Below are 25,070 nucleotides of genomic sequence, written 5' to 3' on the forward strand. Positions count from 1 at the left end.
GGCTCAGAATATTATCGTGATCAGCACCCCGAGCGGGGATCGGGTGAGTCGCTACGCGGCCATCCGCAGTCTCCGAATCGGAGATCAGGACTACGAAGTGTTCGCGTACGCCGCGGCACCCGAAAATACTGTGAAAGGAGTGATCGGCGGCATTCCGCTGAGAGAATCGCCGGAGATGATCCGGACGAAAATCGTCAACATATACAACGGCACGGCGCTCGAAGCGCACCGAATTGGGAATTCATTCTCGGTGATCGTACTGTTCAAGGGGGACAAAGTCCCGCCTTACGTGAAGTATTGCGGTGCAATGATCAAGTGCAGGATTTACCGCCAGCACAAAGAGGTCTGTAAAACGTGCGGTCAGTTGGGGCACCGGAAAGACGTATGCCCGAGACCGTACGTGGCGGTATGCTTTGCGTGCGGCAAGGCGAACCCGGGTACAGAGCACGAGCAGGAGTGCAAACCCCGATGCAAACTGTGCGGAGGCCCGCATCCCACGGGCACGGGAAACTGCCCCAACAAATTCAAGACCCCCTACCAAGTCAGGAAGAAGGAGCACGAGCGCAAGATGGCGGCGAGGAAGCCGGCGGCGAACGAGGGTAAAGTCAGGTTCTCCAGGAAAGACGAATTCCCGGAACTACCGACGCGAAAACAATTCCCCGAAGAGAAGGAAAGGGGGCGTTCCGCGAGTCGCGGCCGCTCCTCTTCGAGGGAAGAGCGTTCCGCCAGTCGCGGGCGCTCGGGAAGCCGGAAGGGGCGGCGCGAAGGCGCGCGCAGCTCATCACGTGACAACAAAGTGGCCTGGTCCGAGGTTGCCAAGGGGCGGAAACGCTCGGCGACGCTGGCCAGGAAAGCGAGCAAGACGCCCGCGGAAACGAGAATGGAGCTGCTGGAGAGCACGATAAGGCAGCTGCAAGCAACGATCGAACAACAACAGAAGCTGATCGCAAGACTCAGCACGCAGCAGAGGCCGGAGGAATGGCGACTTGGATCGACGCCAAGACCGGCCACGCTGACGCCAGCGGCGGTGGCTGCGACGAGCGCGACCCAAGGAGAGGAGGACGCGAGCCGCCAGAAGAAGGCGAGGAAAATCTCCGAGGTGGCACCCGAGAATGGAGAAGAGGAGACCATGAACGAAGGAGGCGAGGAGGAAACGGCATCGGTGGTGTCGGTTACCGCACCGGCCTCGCAAGGTGAACTGAACTGCGGTGCGAGATTCCGCAAGATCGAGAAGCGACTAAACAAGCAAGATCAGAGAATAGAGGAGCTGTCCAACCGGGTCGATAGGCTGGGCGCCACAACCAAGGCCCGCATCGGCAGGCTGGAGCAGGAGATGAAAGAGGAATTTGCGAGATTCGAAGAGCGCATGGAAACGCGATTCGAGGAAATGAAGGATTTCATTGTCCAGTTCCTGAGAGAGGAACTAAGGGCTTTCAGCCAAGGCAACCGCAGATCAACGAGATCTATGGTCAACGATCATGGACAAGAATAACACCAAGTTGAAGATATGGCACTGGAACGCCAACGGTTTCCGGTGTCGGAAAGCGGTACTGCAACAACACATCCGTTCAATGGCAACGCCACCGGACGTTATCATGATTCAGGAAACGCATATGGAACAAACTCCGAAGTTGCAGGGCTACAACGTGCAAGCCGTGCCACCCAGCGCCCGGAGCAGCACCAAGGGAGCAGCTCAGGGGGTGTGCACCTTCGTTCGCAGGGGCATAACCCTCGTCGAGCTGGACAAGTTCCTGGACTGCGACACGGCGCTGGAGCTGTGTGCGACCGAAGTGGTGATCGGCAGGAGGAAACAAGAATCCATCTTTCTGGTGAACGCTTACAGTAACCCACAACACCGAAACCAGAGGTTCCGAAGCCTCTTTCAAAAGACGCGTAAGAAGATCGGAAGCAAGCTGGCGCTGGTCGCGGGCGACTTCAATTCGGCACACAAGGAGCTGGGCTACCCCCGCACGACAGCCAAGGGACGGAACCTGCTCGAAGAGGCAGAGGCGGCGGAATTCGAGCTGATCTCGGACCCGCAGCAGCCGTCGCGAATCGGCACCTCTACGGCCAGGGACACCACGCCGGACCTCGCCTTCGTCCATCTCCCGGAGGCGAGGGACGTCCGCTGGAGAAACACGGGGTTGAACCTGGGAAGCGACCACCAGATCATAGAAGTGGAGATCCCCCTGCGGGTCAACGCGGGTGAAGAACCGAAGCGAAAGCACAAGATCACCGACTGGGAGGCTTTCCGGCGGCAGGAAACTCCGGCGGTCATCGATGACATAGGAAAGTGGACCGAAGGGCTAGCGAGCGCGGTCGAGCGTGTGAGCACCGAGATCGAGATCGACGAGTCGATACCCAACATGGACTCCCGACTCGCGCATCTGATGGAGGCGAGGCAATCTCTGCAGCGCAGGTGGAAACAGAGAAGGCACAGCAGGGCGCTACGAAAGAAAATCGCGCAGCTGGGCAGGGAAATCGAGCGCCACAGCCGGAAGCTTTGCGAGCAGCAGTGGCACGCCGTGTGTAACGAAGCGGACGGCCAGCTGCACGCGGGCAAGACGTGGAAACTGCTTCGGCGCCTGCGGGACGAAACGGCGAGTAAGTCTTACCAGCAGCACAGACTCGCGCAGATCCTGCACGTGGCCATCAAGAATCACGGGGAGGATGAGGTAAAGAAACGCCTCAACGACCAATACCTACCCGAAGGCGAGCAAGCACGGCACCCCGAGTACGGCGGACCCGACAACCCCGCGCTCGACGCCGACATAGAAGAGTGGGAAGTACGCCGAGCGGTACAGGAGCTGAACTGCAGGTCGGCCGCCGGCCCCGACGGGATCGGCAACAAAGCCCTGAGAAACTTGAGTGACGGAGCCATCACGGCCCTGACCGGCTACTATAACGAGTGCTGGCGGAGAGGCGAGCTACCCAAACAATGGAAGCACGCCAAAACGATACTTATACCCAAGCCCAACAAAGCTCCGGGACTCGAGAACTTACGCCCGATCTCCCTAACGTCGTGCGTGGGGAAAGTACTGGAGCACGTGTTGAACAACAGATGGCAACCGCACATGGAGAGAAGCGGCGCGTACCCACCGTCCATGCTGGGCTTCCGGGCCCGGCTGAGCACGCAAGACGCGATGCTGCTCCTCCAACACGATCTGCTCGAGACCCCCCACAAGACCGATGCGAGGGCGGTTCTGGGCTTGGATCTAAAGAGTGCCTTCGACAATGTGAAGCACTCGGCGATACTGCAACAGATCGAGAAACTCGGGCTGGGAAAGCGCTCGTACGATTACATCAGAGCCTTTCTGTCGGGCCGGACGGCTAACCTGCAGATCGGGCACCTGACCCTAGACGAACGCAAGCTGGGCAGCGTCGGAACCCCGCAAGGAGCGGTAATCTCCCCGTTCCTGTTCAACGCAGTGATGATCCCCGTGGCGGAGAGACTGTCGCAAATGCAGCAGATCCGTCACACGATATATGCGGACGACATCACGATATGGACGACGGGGGGAACCGTCGGGCACATGGAGGACTCGTTACAAGAGGCAATCGCCACGGTCGAAGACTGCCTCCGGGGCACGGGACTGCGCTGCTCGCCTCAAAAGTCCGAGCTCCTGATCCTGCCACCGACCGGATACTGGAGAAAATCCGTCGGAGGGGAGGCCGATAAAATCGTGCTTCGAACAACAGACGGTACAGAAGTCCCGCACGTTAAGGGCCTCAGAGTCTTGGGTATGCACCTAGACTCTGGGGGGCGACAATCACACGGCCCTGGAACGGCTCCTGACGAAGATTGGGGTGGCCACCCGTCTCGTCAAACAGGTATCCACGAAGCACAGCGGCATGCGGGAGGCAAACCTCCTACGCCTCCTGCAGTCGTTTGTGCTGAGCCACGTCGCGTACGTAGGAGCCTTCCACGCGTGGCGGAGACACGAAAGAGACAAGATCAATGCGGCGATCAGGAGCTCCTACAAGGCGGCGCTGGGACTGCTGCAATGTACCAGTAACGCGGCCCTGGAAAAGTTGGGCATACATAACTCCCTGGAGGAAATCGGGGAGGCCCAACGGGCGGCGCAGATTGCCCGCCTCGGAACGACCGCGACGGGAAGAATGATACTGCAGAGCGTCGGGGCGAGTCCAACGACGACCGGGGAAGATCGCGAGGACCTGCCCGCAGAGCTAGCAAGATCACTGAGGGTGCCGCCGCTCCCGCGGAACGTGCATCCGGAACGAAACGAAGAGAGAAGACTCGCGAGGGCGAGAGCCCTGGCGGAGGCGCACAAGGAAGACCAGCGGGCGGCCTACGTCGACGCGGCGGCGTACGGCGGTAAGCCGGGACGCTACGCAATCGTGGCGGTCAGGGCGTCCGACGGGGAGATGGTGGCAGCCGGCAGCGTCCGGGCGGCCACGAGCGAACAGGCAGAAGAGGCAGCCATAGCGCTGGCGCTAAGAAACTGCCCAGAGATGACTACAATACTCAGCGACTCCCGAGCCGCCGTGGCAGGCTACAGCCGCGGTCGCGTCGGAAGACCGGCTGCGAGAATCCTCCCGAGAGGAAAGGAGACCGTAACAACGCTGAGGTGGTTCCCGGCCCACGTCGGAGCCCTCCCCGGCGGTACGCCCAACCGCAACGAGGGCGCGGACGCCGTCGCGCGAGAAATCGTGCACCGCGCGACGCCCCCCCGTGCCCAAGCCCTGCGGACGGAAGACAACATGGAGCCCCTAGCCGGCTACAGTGAGATACTGGCGTGGTACAAGGAGGGACGCCGCGAGCTTCCCGGCCCTCATCGGGGGCTGGGGAGGCACGAGGGCGTGCTCTTCAGACAGCTACAAGTCGGGACAGTGTTGACGCCGGCACTGGCCCGGCACATGTGCTCGGACATTCCCGGCGACGGTGTGTGCTGTGTGTGCGGGGTGGAACTGGCCACCCTGGCCCACATACTTTGGAACTGTGACGAACCTGTGCGGGGTGTGCGGGGCCCCGGCCCGCTACCACCGGACATCGAGAAGTGCATCCGCTCGACGGATGAGGGCGACCAACTATACGCGATCCAGCGGCTCGAGGAAGCCCTGGGCCGGCAGAAGCGAACGGGAGACCCTCCTGCTGGGGGAGCGCTCCCTAGTAGCCGAAGCCAAGGCCTGGGTACCCCTTGAGGCCCAGGGTAGGCGGGGGCGGTGAAGCCCTGCGGGGTGAATCCCGCCCCCTCGCAGGATTTATTAATAAAGGTCTTTTTCTCTCTCTCTCAGCGAAAATTGCTGAAGTACGCTGGGCAAGCTTACCGAACAGCTGCGGTTGAGTTTTTCAGACTTTTAAAAGGCATGTGCTTTTTAATATTTCTTTCTTTCTCTAGGACTCTTTCGGTACCAAAGGCATTGCATTAATGAGTGGTACAGGTTTTGATAGTTACAGAAAAGCGGCATGGTATCAAGTGGTGCCATTATGTACGGCTATCTTGAAGCTAGCAAAATCCGGGATGTCGGCGTAATCTCGGCCGCTAGGGAAGTGGTTACAGTCGTAGCTACGTGTATGACTAAAAAATTAAAGATACATGCCAATACAGGGTTGTCGGACTTTATATCTGTGTTCAGAGCAACACAATACGTCGGAGGGAATGGGAAAACTGTTTAAGAACATGGCGTGAAATTAATTTTATTAGATAAGCAAACGATATGAGTATCTTTCACTTAAGAATTATTTTCCACCACTGGGCTGGAATGTCAAGAATGATTGTATTGGGTAAAATTGGCTTATCGATTCTAAGTTCCCTTTGGGGCGACAGCGATTGCCCATGGAGAAAAGACCCATGCAACGTATTCGTACTCGAGCTTTGACCGAAGGTTTGTTTTTAGAGACGATTCATGTGGGCTATGCCCAGAGAGGAAGTTGCAATACTGATAAGGAAGCATGCGATTGGCATTATTAGCAACGCAGTCAATGTTCACATTCCTCGTTAGGTTGCTTGAATATGATGACCGAGGTGTTTCTACAAGAATAAACGGGCAATTCAGAAGAGTCGTCAACAAATACAGGCGAGGGTCTGTTTTTTAGTGCTTGGAAATATTATCACTGCTTATCGCTTGTTAGAGTGTAGAGGAATAGGCGGAATAAACGTCCCTATGGAGCAGTTAGCCTTGGGGAAGATTCCTTATTCCTGCACCCCTTGAGACCGTCCGGCTTCTTGTGCTCTTTTCCCCAGCAAAGTTGATCGTCAGGGTCATGGCTGGACTGTGCTCTCTCCCAGTTCTCAGGGGAGGGAAAGGGCAGGGGGGGTAGGCTGGGGTTCTTTTCACAGCTCCAAATATTATGGTAGAGGGTGCCCGGAGTCCCGCAGAAGTGGCATTGCGAGGAGTACCGGGTGTGGGCGAGACTGTGGACTCCAGTTGGGTGTGGAAAGGTGTTGGTTTGGATGCCTCGAAGATGGCGTTCTTGTTTTTTGTGAGGTTTTTGTGTGGAGGGGGATATATTGTTCGCTCCAAGTGGTCGTGCTGCGGATTGTCTTTGAAGGTCAAGAGGGTACAGACATGCCACTGTTGGCCGAACTGCTGGCTAGCCCGGTGCGTCAGATCTCGGCAATGTTGGTGGGAAGCTTCATTTCCTGCACGTCGATATGGGCTGGAGAGCGAATAACGCTAACGCGGTGTTGTGGAGGATGCTGCAGTAGAATCTGTGTGGTGGGCTGTGTGACGAAACCACTCGAGAAAGTTCTGCACGCTTGTTGGCAGTCTTTAATAATGATATCTGCAGGGGTTTGGGCAACACCTAGAGCGATGGCCACTTCTGCCTGTAGTGCATGAATGGTAGGAATTTATGCACTTGTGAGGAGGGCTTGAGTTATAGCCACAAAAGCGGTCATGGCTCTACTTCTGTGGTAGGAGGCTGCGTCTCTGTACACTGTGGTGGAGTTGTGGCCGTACTGTTTAAAGATTTCCTTGGCTCTGGCGTCCCTGCGATCCTGGTGGTATGTGGGCCGCATGGTCCGGGGAAGTGCAGCCACATCAGTCTATTGGCGAATCTCACGAGAAAGCTGGGTCGCATCGGCCTGGGGATGTTGAAGCGGTGAGCGCACGCGCAGCTGGGTTAAAATTGTCCTTCGGTGGACTGCACCGGCGGCAGTCCACTGAGCTGCATGGAACACGCATTTTCCCGGGCGAGGTGGAACATCCTCTTCTCTGGACCTGCTGTCATCCCGCTCTACGCTTGGCGATTCCACACCGCAGGATAGACTGCCGTACAGCTGAGAGGATAAAGTTGAGCCCTGGTTTACATGCGTACACAGACGGCTCTTTTACCACGACATCTGCCGGTGCAGCGTTCGTTGTGCTCAGCTCGTCTGATGAGGTTTTGGTGACGCAAAGGTTTCGAATTTTGCCACCGACCAGCTCTTATGGCGCAGAAGCTATTGCCTTACACCGTTTGTTCCTCTACCTCAACAACAACAAGCCCTCCTGTCCCGTTTTCATTTATTCTGACTGTCTGTCTTTGCTTTTGGCTTTAGGAGATCCTTTCAACCCCTCGGAAACTGTTCATGAAATTCAAGTAAACTATCAATCACTGGCTTCTTCCGTTCCAGTCTCCCTCTTCCACGTTCCCAGCCACTCCGGTGTGTGGGGCAACGAGCTCGCCGATCTCGTCGCTACAAGTGCGGTAACTAGGGGTGCAGAAGTGGAGGGGCGTACTTCGAAGCGAATTGTAAGAGCACGGCTCTTGAAGGTAGGTCGGCTGGAGTGGCAACGTAGGTGGAGCTCCGACAACACAGACACTGAGTTGTTTCGATGGGTACCAAGTGTTCTGGCCATACCGCCATTCTTTCCTCCGCCCCGAAGACTCGCCCAACTTCTAACCGGACATGGACGGTTTCCCCATTATTTCCACCGGGTGGATCTGCTGCATAACAACACGTGCTTCTGCGGACTCAGTGCTCCTTCCATCAGCCACTATCTCCTGGATTGTGCAAAAACAGTTCCCTTTGTGTCCTGATTAAGTCGCCTCGTTCGCCTCCCACTGGAACCTCCTTATTTGCGTCAGGCACTGCACAACGCTGAAGCGGTGAAAATTTTAATAGGACTGGTGGAGTTTGTCGGTAACAGCATGCCGGACATTTCGCGACAGTGAATTTGGCATCTAGTAGCCGATACCTGTTGGCTCTGCACGTGAAATCTGCCTTCCCCTACGACCTTTTGGGCGACGCCTGAAGGTAGAGACATGTGAAGAAGACGGAACTCAAGTTCTACAGCTTCTGGAACTTTCATGGTGTCAACTGTGTCTGTACAGTCATCCGCTGCGTAATTCTTCCGGACGCTACTCCTTTGTGCTGTGCTCCTGCTGCCGTGTGTTCAAACAGTGCGTGCCGTTCGCGATTAGACAGTGGTGTTCCCGTGCATTCGGATGGGCACGGCAGGATTGGTGACCCGCTCGTGTCCTAGTGCAATGTCTTAAGATGTCTTAAGGTTTTAGGGTGGTGTACGCTCACGTTTTGTACGCGTGTGGACGGGCCAGTGGACATGCGTGGCCGTGCGGGTACGAACTGGCCGAACCGCTATGAACTGGCCGAAAGTGTACCAATATGGGGGTGTATTTAATTTTGCATTCTACAAATTGGCTTTTACTACAAAAAGTATGTTTGGGTTATAACCCCTGTTCATTTATTTTTGATTGGCTGCAAACCTGCCACAGCGTTGCTGGAGCGGGTGTTGTTCCCCAGGTTATTCTTATTATTTTCGGGAGGGGGGGAACATGGAAAAAGAATTGGAAGAATTGGGTCGCATCGGCCTGGGGATGTTGAAGCGGTCAGCGCACGCGCAGCTGGGTTAAAATTGTCCTTCGGTGGAGGTAGCGCTGAGGTGTAATAACTGGTTGATATGATCAGCTTCGAGGAGTTACTTCAAGGTATTATAAACTCCAAAATGTGAGATTTTCTGCATCGAGGGACCGACAGGTGTCCAAAAGCCAGCTTATATGCCTTGCGTATGGTAGCTTCGATCTTGTACTTTGCAGCATTCGAGAGCACAGCATAGGGAAGGGCGTAAATACTCTTAGAGATGACAAAGGCATCAACGAGTCCAATAACGTCCGCATCTCGTATCCTTTCGTTTTTGTGCGGATCTTTTGAAATATGTGGGAGATTTGCTCCATGATGGGCTTAATACTGTCCAGTGGTTTGGTGTTGGAGTGATCCACTTGTAGAAGCATGCCCGAGACTCACCTGCTGAGTTGGAACAATAGGATGGCCATCCACTTGTAGGGAGGTGGTTGGTGACCCGGGGGTTTTTTACGTGGTGAGACGATCAGCAGATCATATTTTTGTGGTGCATACGCTATGCCACAGTGCCGTGCGTATTGACTGACAATGTCGGCCGCCTGTTGTAGGTTGCTCTCTATGTCCCCTAATGACCGATGAGTGGCAGGTATGGTAATGCCATCCTCATTCAATCCATGGCTTATGCCTGGCAAGTCATCCAGGAGGGGAGGGAGGTTTATGAGAGCTATATTAGCCAGCAAGGGGTACAGGTGTGCTCTTATTGCCGATAGAAACTGCATTTGACTCCCACCTTCAGAATGGCTTTTCCGCCATCGAGGAGGTTTCGAATGTATGTTTATGTGCGTTCCCCGCAGTTAAGGCCATTTAGTTGTCTAAGTATGGCCGTGTGACTGACATTGTCAAACGCCGCTTTTAAATCCAGGTCCAAGATGGCTTTCGGGTAATCCCCCGGGGCTTTCAGCATAACCTCTTCCTTCAGATAAGTAAGGATGTCCTACGTTGAGAGGCGATTGCGAAATCCCCATATGCTCTGCGGGAAATATTAATAACAGTAAAGCTGTTTAGCAGATCGTAGGAGTTTGGTATCTGCAGTTAAAACTACCCAGAAAATGCCGAGCACACGTGAGCGCGTGCCTCGCGGCGACCGCCCAGCATCCCCTGGCGCACGTTTGTCAAGCCAAGCATATCCACTTAGGGAGATTGGTGAAAATTGCCCCCCCCCCAAAAAAAAAAAAAAAAAAAACGTCCGGCGTTCGCCGTAATCGTGGCAACACTTGTTCGGCGCAAAGAAAGACTCCAGCGTTCACCGTACACCGTAATCGTGGCAACACTTGCCCGGAACGTGAAAGACATGTCATAGTGTATGCCCCTCCAATGTTATGTCCGATGCTATGACTTCCAAAAAAAGTTGGAAGCTCACACTTATAACAACAATGATGGAGTAAAAGTCGTTGCGGCAGCGAAGAAGAAGAAATCGGCTGCAATCGTAGACTTAAACTATCGTTATGTTCGTGAATGTTGCCGACAGCTTCGCTTCCTCCAAGCCTTACGCGTTACTGTGAGCTTCCTTCATTTTTTTGTTCGAGGGATCACTGTAGCCAGTCACTTCTTATGGTAGCACGTTACCGGTAGGAAGTAACAATGTTGCAGTTACAGTTACCAAATCCAAAAAAGTAACACTGTTACAGTTACAGTTACAGAATTTTTAAAAGTAACTTAGTTACATTTACAGTTCCGGTGAAAAAGTGACGTCGTTACTTTTATGTGACTGTATAAAGCTAATCACAAACCAAATAATAGAGTTTGTTTAGTATTAACGTATGAAGGCGTGCGGGAAATCAAAATTGAACGTGGTAAAACGGTAGACGTAGGGAACCTAAAAGGGGGTGCACACAAGCCCAATGCCAACAACCATTCTATACGCCTCATATTGTTGCATGAATGTTTTTGTGGATGCACCCTTGAAGTCCGGGAATTTATTTGCACAACTTATTGGAGCTTACAGTGAGTTGTTTTTAAATGCTGGCATGCGAGAGCTTCCCTCTTGTTTCTCCTTTTTTGTATCTGCTCGCTTAAGACGAAGGAATAGTTTTATACATCCCCTCTAAGGCCGACCTCTCCGACCTCGGTCTTCTGCAAAAAAGATAATCTTCTTTTTGCGACCTCCTTTCCTAAACTGTACGGAGCCGTGTGGTGGAAAGGTCAGAGATGGAGAGTAAGAAGGCCGAGAAAGTAGAAAGCGCGAACTGTATGTCAGCCTTTAACGAGTGTTGCTATTGAATAGTTTTCTATGAAAAATAGAAGTAACTAAAACCAATTTTTGGTTACAGTTACTCTGTAAAAAGTAACAGTGTTACAGTTACAATTTCTTCTGACTTAAAATTAACTAGTTACAGTTAAAGTTACAGAAATAGGTAACTAGTTACCGGTAACGCGTTGCTATTAACTAGGTACTGTTTAAGACTGACTGTAGCCTTTTGTGAATAACGTGCTCTAGAAGCTCTCCGAAACACGATGTCTGTGATATAAGACGCAGGTTGTTTGTGCTCGGTGGTCTTCCAGGCTTCGGAATAAGACACAACTCTGCCGTATTTCATTCTTCCGGAACTCCATACCGTGTTGAGATGGGCGGTAAGCTCAATAATGAAGTCATCATCCAAGTTCGCTAGAAGCTTGTTGGTTATGCCGTCCACCCCTGGGGCTGTGTTGCGTCTGATGGTTGGCAGTGCCGCTTTTACTTCATAAATGTAGATGGCTTCATCCAGTTTGAGGTATGGTTGTCCCGAGTACAGGGGTAGTGGCTTGTTATTTTGAACGGGGAGGTATTTGTCGAGGAGGAATTGCGTATAGATTCATCATCTATTTGTCACAGTAGTTGGACGGGTTATGAAGGTCTTCTCAAAGCCCGAACGAATTTGAATAGGGAGACGCTAATCTATAATAACCTTAATTGAACATGATGTCAGGAAGTAGGGCATGGAGTATCTTGATCAGCTTTATACTCATGCCGGAACAGTTTATTGTACTCTGCCTAATACACAGGTGGCAAAGCAATTAATAGCGAGAAATCCTCCTTAAGTGTATTTCAAAGCCGTAGCGTATTGTCTAGTCATCTGTATTTTAACTAACCACTTGGTGACAGGGATAGAACATTGTATTTTAAAATTATTTATTTATTTATATTACTAAACCGCATTACAAACCTACATTCGGAGAGACAAAGCCGGACTCAGTATGGGTAAGCGACTTTCTTAAAGAAGCCATGCATACAAAATACAACTTGTTTTATTTGAAAGCAGTTCCTTTTGGTGAGTCTCAGAGCTCTATCCCAGCAGCGAACGACGTGTTTGAAGAAAAAAGGATAAAAAGAACTGAAAACTGCAAATTTCGCGGTACACGATGTCCGCGGTGCGAATTATAGGGAAAAATTTGGACAGAGTTATCTCGGTGTGAACTGCGTGCCAGCATTTAAGTTGTACGATCAAACGGTACCTGCGGCACGACTGCACTTGCACATTCATGTTTCTTGGACGGGGCTTTAGTCAGCGACTGCTAATCGCGTAAATAATTTTGTGTTTGTATACATAGGAACCGGGCTAGAAAGTTTCGGGTTGGGCGCCACTGCTTTACGGTTTCGCTTAGTATCTGATTAATTGTTCAAATTTCGCGAAAATATTGGCAGCATTTATCGGGTCAATGCAGTTTCTTGAGTAAACCAAACTTCTATTTTGTTTTCATGGCCCTTTTAAATGATTATGAAGAGCATTGTGAGGCTACAATGCATGTTCACTTATAGTAAAATACATACCACGACGTCGTTAATTTATGTGCACGAAGTTCTTTCGGTTGCCTAACTGTGCTCAGTACCTCAATGCTATAGAAGGAGTCGGTGTGTTACTGCGCGATTTTGTGGGGTTTCATACAAGGTGCGCGCGCAAGCGATATACCGGCTGTCATAACATTCCTTTCTCCTCTTTTCAGTCACGTGATGTCAACAGAGCGACGATTGCTGACCTGTTCTCAACAAACGCCTGGGCGACAATAACCGCGCTGCTCAGCTTGCAGATGTAAGTTCAAGTGTCCGTACAGAAAAGAAGCACCACATAACACATTTCAATATTCTACTTGTATTATAGGACATTTTGTTAGTGCCGTTCGCTGTGAACGGAAACGTTTTGAATAATCTGTCTTTAACGCCGTATGTTACTATAGCAGGTGTCCTGCCTGTTATACATTGTTGCGATCGGTCACGAACCACCCCTGGCGCCGACTCATAAGGGTCGTGGTCCCCTGCATCCTGCTGCCTCATCGCCTTGCCACTCGTGTTCGGTCCAGCAAGTAGGTCGAGCACGCCGGCAAGAATGGCGGCGGCAGCGCGTTGCCGCTGCGCTGATGCTCCGCACGTGGTGCCAGCGGAACATTCAATGCAGCTACATCGATACGTCGAGCGTCCCTTTACCGCCGCGTCGCGAGCGCTGCCATGGTAACGACGTGAAAATGTACAATCACAAGTCAGTTCTCCGATACCGCCGTCAAGCGCGGTTAATAGGCCGTCCGAGTCTACAAGCCCAGAACAAGATGCAACGCAGGACGAGTGAAAACGATCACGCCTGTCGCCTATGTGAATAACAGCTCGATGTCACCTGAGGCCTGATGGTATTAAGGTTGTCATCAAACCCCGAACCAACTTCGACATGTCCACAGTACCTAATCGGTTAATTCAAGCGGCAGTGGTACGTATCTCAGCGTCGCAGGCTTTCTTGATTTTGCCGAGCCCGAACCCATCAATACCAACTTGGAATGGGGGCCCTCTTCGGATCAAGCCACCATGCTCCAGGCATTAAACCGCATATAGGTATCGTAGTCCGACTATATACAGGCTCAAGCATACTTGGCAGCTGGAATGGACCTAGGACGTTATGTGGTGCCTGGCTTAGACTCCGGTGAGGAAGCTGTACAGCTTCTCAAGGAGCTCTGATGCCGTACTCACGAAGTAGTCGCCGTCCGATACATGGGTAGAGGCCGCACCTGTCTCGGGACCTTGCGGGGCCCGCCTGCTCGTTCGGACCGTATCCTCTGCTATGGTTGCATCTTGCGCCCTTTTGTGTACTGCTACGCTTTTTAGAGACAAAGACACGTGAAGTACTCCTGCCCTTACCGCCGAAGGAAGACCATATAAGCCCTGGCTACGCAGACTTTCCGACGCGGCTTGTATACGCCTCGAGCGCTGCCTGTAAGCGCGCCACTGAAATCCCCCTAGTGGCCCGTTTCTAAAGCAGTTGCGGGAGTTTCCGGCCCGGTCGCCGCTATCACCGTTGCTTTTGCGGCGCATTAGCGACTGATATTTTCCTTTTGTATGCGTTGGAAATACAGTCGAACACGGATATATCGAACACGGGTATATCGAATTATTGTCTATATCGAACTCATAAATTATCCCCTTGAAAATTCTGTGTAAAAGTATAGGAATTCGTACGTTTATATCGAACCGTATTTTTCCCGACATTGCCTATATCGAACGCCGCGCGAGCTGGAAGGTCCTCTTCGGCGGTCGCTGCACCCCCGATTGAGGTTGAGGAGGATGTGGAGGAATGCGCGGGCATGGCGAAGACTGGCTAGCGGAACTAATCCCCCTACCGGAACGAATTTGCGCTTTCCCAGTCGGGACCCGCTACCGGCCGCCGTGGCGTTAGCGGACGGAGCCCGGTATGCTAAATGTCTCTAGGCATACAAGCCCGAACGCTCGGAAAATGTGACAGTGCGATGTAGGGATACCCCGAGTGCACACGTCCTTTTTTTGCGGCTGCGTACGTTCCCCGGCTTGCCGAAAAAGAGTTTTTTTCTCCCTCTCTGGGTCTGTCTTCCCCCGATGTCGTCTCGGGAAAGGGAAGAGGGAACGAAGGTGCTGGCGGCCTCCTCCTTCTTTTGCATTTTACTGCTGTTGCTGCTGTTTGGCGAGTTGTCCCGCACCTTTCGGAGATCACTGTTTCTCTCGGAGATGACCATCGCGAGCGCTTTGTTGGAGTCCGTTCAGGGAGCCTTGGAATTCTTACCTTCAAAGTTATTGTGGTACGTGCGCGCTGTTCTTCTTTTGCGTGCGTATTGTGCATGGTGTGCGAAGGCGCGGCGTACTGCTGGAATTTTCTAGTTGTGCAGCCTCGAGAAGATCGAGACCAGCGTCTTTAATATCATTTCCAGGACGAAGAAGCAGGCCAAGATCAGCGATTTTTTTTTTCACGGAAATAAAGCGTCCTGTTGCGTCGTGAGTGCGGAATTAGTTGTCATTCTTGCATGCGACGATCGGTAAGTGATCGTCCGCCATAGGTGAGGTCTCAGAGCCCATATTTTTTATATCGAATTTTTCATATATCGAACTATTTCGCGATCCCCTTGGAGTTCGATATATCCGTGTTCGACTGTACATACTTATGTGGAGCAGTCACTTTTTTTCGCAAATGTTGTGTATTTACGAGAGTGTAAATGCTTCTGACGCGATGTTAGTGTGGTACATTCGGTCAGCATAACCGCCAGGTGTGTGTCACAGGCCGGCCTCGCGAAACCGGCATATGCATGGAGCCTTGGAGCTGATTGTAATTCCACGGCTCTAAAATCTACTAACAGTACCTTCATAAGCAGCATTTGTTCATATACTCCTGCTACGGCTATACTTTACGATGTAAATCGGTTTCCTGTGCTTACATAATCTATCGGAGCATGGCTCGCCAGTTATTTATTTACTTATTTATTTATCACGATACCCACAGCGCCAATGTTGGCATTACAGAGGGGGGGGGGGGACATACAATCAAAGAAAACACTGAGTATAGGTTTGTACGCTTCATATTTCAAATATTGATCCCTACCCTGAACAAGCCAATGTTACATAAATTTCAAGCACATTATGCGAAATAAGTACGAGGATAATACAAAATTATATGCGGGAATCAGCACATGACAAAGAATTTACTGCTTGGTCGTCTTGTCGAGATGTGAGCACTCGCAAACATTCATCTGCTACCGCTTATATTTCTGCGTCCGCCACTAAACGTTAGTTTCCCTTCAAGATCAGGTCACTTCTATCAGGGATGAGCTTCGTCAGTTCATGGGAAAAGTGGGGGAAGCACTTGAAACTCTCCAGACCTCAACGATCCCTTCCAATGAAACGAAACGAAAGAAAAAAATTAGCCGTCCAGTGTTGCCCCCAGCTCTACCGCCGAACAGAAGCATACTACAGTGGAATTGCCGTAGTTTTTCACAAACCGGTCCGCTCCTCAAGTCCCAAGTGAAAACGCTCCGTCCAATGGCGTTACTGCTTCAGGAAACACGTGGTCCTTGCAAAATGTTAGATTACACCACCTTTTCAGATCCCTCCATTTCAAGCCAAACCCGCTCCTCCCACGGCCCGACTCCAGGGTTAGCAGTGGTACTAGTCCACAAATCCTGCCACGCTGTCCAGCATCGTTGGGACCAAGCATGCAATGATGACAGAGAAGTGATTATGGTCCTCGTTACGCCGCCAGGAGGCAAATCGGTGATGCTTGTGTCTGTATACTACAAGCCAAGATCCGGTGCCGTCCCCCCATCACTTTATGACTGGATACCCTATCTTTTTTCGCTACGATTCACCTGTCCCATTATTATCGGGGGAGACTTCAACGCTCGCAATACCCTTTGGGGCTACTCGTCCACAAACCGTCGAGGCCGGCTTCTGGAACAAACACTGGAGTACAGCCCCCTTCAACTAAGAAACGAATATGGCGTCGCAACCCGCATTGGCCTTTACTACGCTCAAAGCGATACAACACCGGACCTCACCCTAACTACCCCTGGGGCGGTGAAGACCTGGCGCACGTTAGACAGCACCTGGGGTAGTGACCATTATCCCATCATGCTTCAAATCAATAGCAAGAAATTCCGCAATAGACGTACTTACCGTGAGATAAACTGGTACTCGTATCGCTCCCAATTCAACATCTCCTCTCAACCTACTGTTGGGACTTCCTCGCTGCTTGCAGACGACACTGATCATCATCATTCATGCTGCTTTTCACGAGCTGTCGCATGCTCGCGTGGCTGCGCCGGCTCGCGCTCTTCTTCTTCTGTTTCCATTAAAGCCTCATCGAATCACGACGTGTCGCTCCGCTTTCTGAGAATCGCGCCGCAGCTGGAGAACCCAGAGGTCCAACACATGGTGCCGAGAACCCGGGACTTCTAGCCGACGCCAAGCACATCGACGCACGGAACCGCGAAAGCAGAGGAAACGACGCGGCGCCTGCGATCTTGGCGAGCGTTCCCAGCTGCGTGCGACAAAATGGAGCGGCAACTTCGACGACGCCTCAGACTACGGGCGCAACTGGATGGCCTTCTAGCGGAAGCGGAAGGCCACTTAAGAGGAAATCTAGAGGTGACACCATCTGCAGTAAGTGTACTGCTCGACCGAATCAGCGCATTTTATGCACAGATTGAGAAAGTGGATGACGCGATTTTTGAGGAGACACCAGACGACTTGCTAGAAAGTGAGACGTTAGACGCCGGAAAGTACCGCGACAAGGTTGTCACCTTGACGGCTAGTCTGCGTTTCAAGATTCAGGAATGCCGGTCTTCGACGCTACGCCCGGCGACCGTTCATTCACAAACACAGGGCAAGTGCACATCCTCACAAAGAGACCATCCACTACAGGACTTGGACGCATGGAAATTACCTCGGGTACCCTTTGGAGATAGTTCGAGTCCTGTCATTTTAACGGCTACTTTGAACCACCAGCTTGAATCCGTGGAAAAGTGGCACACAACGACAGCCCCACTACCACAAGACTCCACTGTGAACTATCCCCTCGTTGAAGCGGAGTCCACTACTGAAGAAGCCATCGAGATGCTCAATAATGAGATGATCTTCCGAGAAGCTTCAATGACTACATGTATATTGGCCAGCAACGACCCTGTTGTATCTAACGCCTCAGAAGAAGTACTGACTTCACCGGAAAAATCAATTTGGTCGCCTTCTGGAACCTCAAAAGCGGTAGGATTTCATTGCAACAAAGAGTCGGACATCTTTCCCTTCACGCCCCAGATAATCCAGTACTACCGGGAACAGGCCTCAAAGGATACAGGACACCTTCTTCAGCCAACGTCTGTAAAGCAGACCGAGTCAAAAGAACACGAGCGCCTAAACAAGGCACGAGCCAGAAGACGCCATTCCGAGCCAAAAGTGAGGCATCAAGCGAAAATTGTGGCGCTGCAGACACGGAACAAAACAGAAGAACAAAACAGAACAAAAACAGAAGCGCCAAGACGTCCGCGGAGGAAAGCACAGAGAAAAGGCAGCAAAAGCACGCCCTCCCCGAAGGTCCGACACCTGCAAGAGAAGTTTTCCGTTTGCAGCAAGTTTCCCTTGTTTAGGTTTAGAAAACTTTCCTGCTCCTACCTTCATGAATCGACTCTGGCTTCCAAAACACTGTGGACAAATTGCAAGAAGCGACAGGTTAGGCAGTGGAAACACCGATGGCGGAGGAAGCGCTCTCTTGACGGCGGACGACTGATGCACGGGAATCTCAAATCCAGCCAAGAAAAAGACACTTATGGAAGGACAGAGTCATTCTACTCGGCGAAAAACGTCATAGAAAACTGTGGACCTTGACGCAGCGATTAGAAGAGTCGATCGATTGACGGGACGAAGTATCAGGACTTGCTCTCTACGCTTGCCCAGCAGCACTTCAGTCCAGCATGCCGTACTCCACCCTTCGGAAGCCATGGACCTAGCGTCATCTGTCGGCGGGGGAGACTGTTGGGACTTCCTCGCTGCTTGCAGACGACACTGATCATCATCATTCATGCTGCCTTTCACGAGCTGTGGCATGCTCGCGTGGCTGCGCCGGCTCGCGCTCTTCTTCTTCTGTTTCCATTAAAGCCTCATCGAATCACGACGTGTCGCTCCGCTTTCTGAGAATCGCGCCGCAGCTGGAGGACCCAGAGGTCCAACACCTACCCTTGAGGAATTCATCTCGTCATTAACGCAAGCACGTTTGCTCTCAAGCGAAGAAGTAACCAGTACGGCAGATGTGGATTGCCCTGATTCACACATGTTCGGACTTCTCCGCAAGTCAGAACGGCTAACCAATCGATACCGTACGCAAGGAAAACGCCATAATCGCCTAATGCAGCTAAAACGTCACTACCGCATTATTCGCGAATATCAGGTCACGTTACAGAGAGAGAAATGGCACGATTTTTGTCAAGATCTCGGGCATGAATCGGGCCTGTCTCGTCTTTGGGGAGTTTTCCGTACCATGAACGGCCGTGCGAAGGTGCGCGTCCCGATCTTGGATGAGATGTGCCTTCAAATGGACTACTCGCAAGTGGAAGATACCATCATTCACACGTTATTTCCACACGCCGTTACAGACCCTTCAACCCTCCCACCTTTACCAATTATAAGCATTGACCAACCGGTGCCGGAGCTCGATTCTCCCTTCTCTTTAGGGGAACTGCAAGTAGCCATCTCTCAAGGCAACCCCAAATCTACTCCTGGCCATGACCAAGTAAAATTGCAGGACCTCCGAAACCTTCCGCCGCACGGCCTCGATGCGCTGCTACATTTGGCCAACCACTCTTGGGACTCAGGCGAGATACCTGACGCCCTGAGGGTAACGATCATTCATCCGATACCCAAGCCCGGTAAAGATCCTCGGAATCCCCAGAATCTTCGGCCCATAGCTCTAACCCCCGTAATATGCAAACTTATCGAGCGTATGATGAACAATCGATTCGTCCACCACTTGGAAAGTACAAATTGGTTTCACCCCGCTCTCACTGGTTTCCGCCCCCATCTTGCTACCCACGATTACCTATGGCTGCTCCGGAGAGTTATTAATCGAACCTCGCGCAAGGCTTTGCCGGACTACGTCCTCACCTTAGACATGCACAAGGCATTTGACAACGTCAGCCAGTCAGGTATCCTTCAAGAGCTTTCCCTCGCCTTCCCCAGCCAAAAGGCCCAGGCCTGGGTACGCAGCTTTCTACAGCATAGGCCGATCCGTCTTAACCCTCAAGGACATCAGCCCACAACGTTCTACCTCGATAGAGGAGTCCCACAGGGGTCCATTTTGGCTCCTCTCCTTTTTAATCTCGCAATGAACCGTGTGGCCCGAACTCTCGAGCAGGACACTGCCACCCGATTCGCGCTTTATGCGGACGATATTGTGGCATGGACAGAAGCCCAGGATTACAACTCCAAAGAAACTATGCAAACAGAGTTGCAGGCAGCAGTCCTAAGTTTGGAACATACGCTGTCCAAGTTCCGGCTAAAGCTATTCCCAACCAAGACAGAACTGCTCAGCGTGGATGGTAAACGTGGCACAAATAAGGAACAAATTATCTCCCTTCAAGTGGGAGATACGCTGCTCGAATCCCACAATGGTACCATTCGACTGCTGGGTGTTCCCGTCAGCAGCTGTAATAGCCCAAAACAGTGGATAGCCTCACTTAGGAAAACCTGGCGTTCCACCTTACACCTAGTTACCCGGATATCGAACAAGTATGGTGGGGCGCACCAAACAGCTTGCACCATGCTCGCCCGTGCTGTGGCGCATGGGCCCTTCACGTACGGCTTCCCGGTTTACGAATTACGTCATTCACATGTAAACGCCCTCCACCAAATGAATCGGCACCTTCTCCGTGCGATCAGTGGCCTCCCCGCCTTCACAAGGGTAAACACTCTACACGATGCAGTTCCCCTTCCGCCTCTCGGTAACCTCATCGAAGAGACAAAACTACGCTTCAAATATCATCTGGACCATTCGCCACAAGGAAAAAGACTCCAAAAATGGGACCACTTAAATAGTCAGTCTGAGAGCACCGATTTGCCGACAGCATTCCCTCCGTGGGAACGCCCATCCATCGGAATTCTGCGTCGACGCCCGATCCGCCGGGATAAAAGAAAAGTACGCGAACAATACGTTCGCACTCTCGCAAATGACAAGGAATGCGACGAAGCTGACATCTACACCGACGCGGCTCTGAATGGAACGACGGCGGCCATTGCCTGGACATCTGCGGACCTGCCGAAATTGAATGGATCCAGGCACATTTCTAACACATTCGGCCTCGTAGAAGAGGTAGAACTTCTAGGAATTCTGGGAGCGACGCAGCAAATTTATAACCATTCCGGCCATCTATCCACGAAGAAATTTCGCATCATCACGGATTCCTATGTTGCTGTCCGAGAGTTAAATCGTCCGTTTTCACCGAACAATACGGCAACAAACATTCTCACATTGATAAGAGACCTACAAATTGAAGGCTTCAAAGTTCGAATTGTTTGGACTCCAGGACACACTACAGGCGCAGAAGGCAACCGTATGGCACACGACGCTGCCAGGGAGAGGGTACAATCACCTCCCACGGTGCCCGCCACGCCCGTCCCCCCTCTCCAGGCAGACTGGCAACTCCAGCTTCGTCACCTCAAAAAGGAAAGCTGCAAGCGCTTACAGGCAGAAACTCCTGTTGGCATCCTTGCCCCTCTCAAGCGCTTCTCGCGTCCCGGGGAAGTATTCGCCAATGAAGTGTATGCGAATGCAGCGTACACCCCCCACATTATTTATAAATGGACAGCTCCAGCAGGATCCGAATTGCGCCGATGCCCCCACTGTAGTCGTGAAGGCACACCAAATCTTTATCACTTAATTTGGCTTTGTCCATCATTCGACCGTAATCGCCACCAGCTTTTAACTCTAGGTCCCGCCCCTGTGACTGAACAGGAACATGTTAGTCGGGTCCGCGACGATCCCACCACACTAGAAGCAATCACCGAGTACGCCCTTGAAAACGGACTGTACAAATTAGTGTAACGGCCTGGTAGACTTCCCCGCTCTACCTACAATGTGAACTGACTGCAGCGTGCACTGTTTTCAGTGTGAACCGCGTTGTCTACATTGTGAATTGTACATTTAAGTGTGAGCTGTGCATTTTAGTGCCACTGACTGACTTTTATGTGTTCATTTTGTGATTAGGACGCCAAGACTGCAACTGTGTTCATTGTGAGAGTTGTTACCTTCCCCTTTTCCCCTCATCCTTACCCCCCCAGGGCCCCATGGCCTCTCGTCTAAACACGTTTTTCACTCACTCACTTTTTCGAAACATCGTCATATATGACATGAAATATGTATCATATGACATAGGTAGCCTGCGAAATCTGACAAAAACGTGAAATCAGAGGGCCTTATCAGATACCACACTCTTCCAACGACACCTTTTATCGCTTGTGACTACGTATATACTTACTGTATACTTCGAAAAATCCGTGCGCCAAGTGATCAGCTGTTCGTCAAAGTAGAAAAACTAAATAAAAGTTAACGCACAGCTTGCGTATGTGTGATGACTAAAATGTCCATTCCTTGATTTCACTCTGCATTTGAACGCAGCGATCATTAAGAGTCCCCTTCCTGTACCCCCCTACCCCCCTCCATGTCTTGCGAAACAGCAGTGCATTTCTCATCTAGTTGTCTGGTAAGTTATACCTGGCGTAACTTTATACGAACTTCTTTAGCATTTCCGAAGCTACACTAAGTTTTTTTTATTCCCGTACGAGCTCTTTTGCTTCACCTAGAGTTTCAGACCATTTATTTTCTGTGGTTTCATTAACCCACCTTGCTTCTTGCTATAAGGCGTTAATGGGCTCCTATTTCACGACACAGAACCTTGTAATATACTTAACATTTTCACGGGGCCCCTATTTCCATAAAAGGCACAAGTTTTTGGAAGGTATTAGGTAATCACATCCTCGAATCATAGTTTTCTACGACGTATATATTCGAAACAAAGACGCATTCATTTTCCGCGCTGCAAAACGAAACCAACCTCTCACGGTGCCAGTACCAGGTCTAAACGAGGCGACAAAAGAATTCACTTCCACCTGACGTATTCGGAGGTGACAGCGGTGATATGCCACTGCCGTCGCCGTCGCCCGTAAGAGCGGCGAAGAAGCGCCCACTACCGCGTACCCGGATAGCTTTTGTTGGCGTTCGAGCGCATTGTCAGGACGCATCTGTTTTTTGAAGTGTCCTAAACGCATTATTTGCTTACAGACGTTACCATAACAAGTTGTTTAGGGCACCGAAAGGCAAAAGGAAGCGAAAGAGAACCAAAATACTGCATCAGCCGCTACCAGATGCACAGCGGCCATCCCGTAAGCGCAGCGGAGAAGCGGCGACGGGCGGCGCAGTGATCACGAAGCTCGAGGTGTATAAGTCAGATGACCATGAAATTACTTGCTAGGAGTTCCCTACGAAGTTGCAGGCAAACAAGAAAGTTCGCGAGCACCGTTTAAAGCGAAGTGGAATTCACCGTGAATCGACACTGTCTGATGAGGTGCCAGCCTCTAATTGATACGCTATTTTGGCGTCCTAAGATGAAGACGTGTCCGAAGCTCAATCGCCAGCGTCCGAGACGATAGCGTCTAGTGTGGCGATTAAACCTCCCCGTGCTGACCGCCGCTCTTCAGCACCCGTACAAGAACAATGACCTGCTTATGATATGGAGAAGACTGCGAAATTGAGGACACGCTGGCTACGTTACAAAAAGAAATTCAGCGTTTAAGCAACGCCGTGCAATCCTTCAGGGCCACCGTGTCAACAACCACTCCACTGACACCCGATCCGCGACCCGGCCTGTGCCTCCAGTTATGTAAGGTTCCACGTCGACAACCAGGTACCCAGAGGAACTCTTGCGTTTCTTCGCAAAACAGCTCCAGACTCTCACCTCGGCATTGTTGGGTAATGTCCACCTGTGATGGTGCCTGTGTCTGTGGGCTCGTTGCAAGGCGTTCTGCAATGGAACTGCCGGGGTATATCCGGCAATGTTGGAGAGCTTCGACAACGCATTTTGTGCTAGAAGATACATGTATGGTCACTATTACTCCGTGAAACAAATGGACTGCCTTCCCTTACCGCATTTGTGGCTTATTCATCTCCATTCATTCTGTATCGTCGAACCACTATGCCTGATGTCCCTCCAGAAAAGGTAGCCGTATATGCTCTGCCAATTTTGCTCAAACCCGCATAGACTTGGCGTGATGGCTCTATGGCAGAAAGTCGGCATTGTGACCATTCGCTTCCCGTGTGCGGACTTCATCACAATATCATTCTTTGCTCGCCCCTACAGCGGCTGCACAGCCAAACTATGCCTCGGCTGGTTTTCCAATCTATGTCCACAGCACCCCGGCTGTCCAATTTTGGTGGTGGGGGTTGTCAACGCTTCCTACACTACATCGGGATACGTCACCTCCAGTGCACGTGGTATTTGTGGGTACGACACGCTTACAGACACACACTTTGTCCCTCTAAATAACGTGTCAGCGACTACACGCCACCGCGAACATCCAAGTGTTCCTCAACGCGCGCCTGACTTACCTTGGTGGTTAGGAAGCGTTTGAGTGTCCTGGATGCGTGAGCCGGACTGCTGGGATAGCGACCACCATCCGATTTATCTCAACTTTCGTCCCGGCCGGGCGAATCGTCTTCGAAGACCGTGTCGGGGTGTATACTGAGGCCTCTATCGATCGACATCAGTCACGATTGCCTCTAGCACCTTCCGTGACTCGTGCCCAAGTCTCTGCGTGGCTTTGGAAGCAGCGACTCGCACGACGTAGGTCGAGGAATCGCGGCCCGCCCCTGACCTACACTTTGTAGTTTTTGGGCTGGCCACCATGAAGCTGAACTAGCTTCAATGTAGAATCGCGAATAAGTCGACGCTCGTTTGAACCGTCACCGCTTCACAGTAGCAGCTCGCCGACGTGAACGACGACTGCCACGAGGCCGCTGGCTAGACTGGTGCGCCTCACTTGGCCCTTCGTCGTCTAATGCTGCGGTTTGGCAAACACTCCAAACAATGGAATGTGGTCAACGTCTTCCAGATCTAGATGCTAGTGCGCTACTAGCGTCTGGCCAGACACCATTTGCTTATGCCTCTCTCCCTGCAACTACCTTCTTTCCCGCCTTTGACACTCCACCAGCTGTCTTTACGATTCCAAAGTGCCTACCGGCATCCATCGGTTCATTGCCCTCATGCAGCGACATTGAAGGGATTGAGACCCTCTCCACAGTGGCGGAACTCTGGGAAGCTATCGACCATACCAAGCCGCGCTATGCACGGAGATCTGATGGCCTCCCTTATAAGCTATTTAAGAACAGAGAAGGCAGCACACTTGACGCTATACTTGAAGCCATAAACACGGCACGGACTTCAGCAGTGATTCCTGGCTCAAGGCGTCACGCGGAAATCAGTGCTATCCCGAAGCCCATTAAAACA

At 51.7% G+C, this 25,070-nt stretch overlaps 1 protein-coding gene across 1 annotated transcript in view; it reads left to right on the forward strand.

Annotated features, from left to right (window-relative positions):
• Nucleotides 1–25,070, forward strand: part of LOC144170700 (organic anion transporter 3-like) — a 47,536-nt gene that overhangs the window by 12,825 nt on the left and 9,641 nt on the right. Inside the window, exon 7 of the mRNA XM_077700647.1 lies at nt 12,750–12,835. Coding sequence (XP_077556773.1) covers nt 12,750–12,835 — 86 coding nt within the window. The remainder of the gene's footprint in view (nt 1–12,749; nt 12,836–25,070) is intronic.

Source organism: Haemaphysalis longicornis, unplaced genomic scaffold (assembly GCF_048455015.1).
Source record: "Haemaphysalis longicornis isolate Haplotype H1 unplaced genomic scaffold, Haemaphysalis longicornis Haplotype H1 scaffold_2, whole genome shotgun sequence".
NCBI lineage: Eukaryota > Metazoa > Arthropoda > Arachnida > Ixodida > Ixodidae > Haemaphysalis > Haemaphysalis longicornis.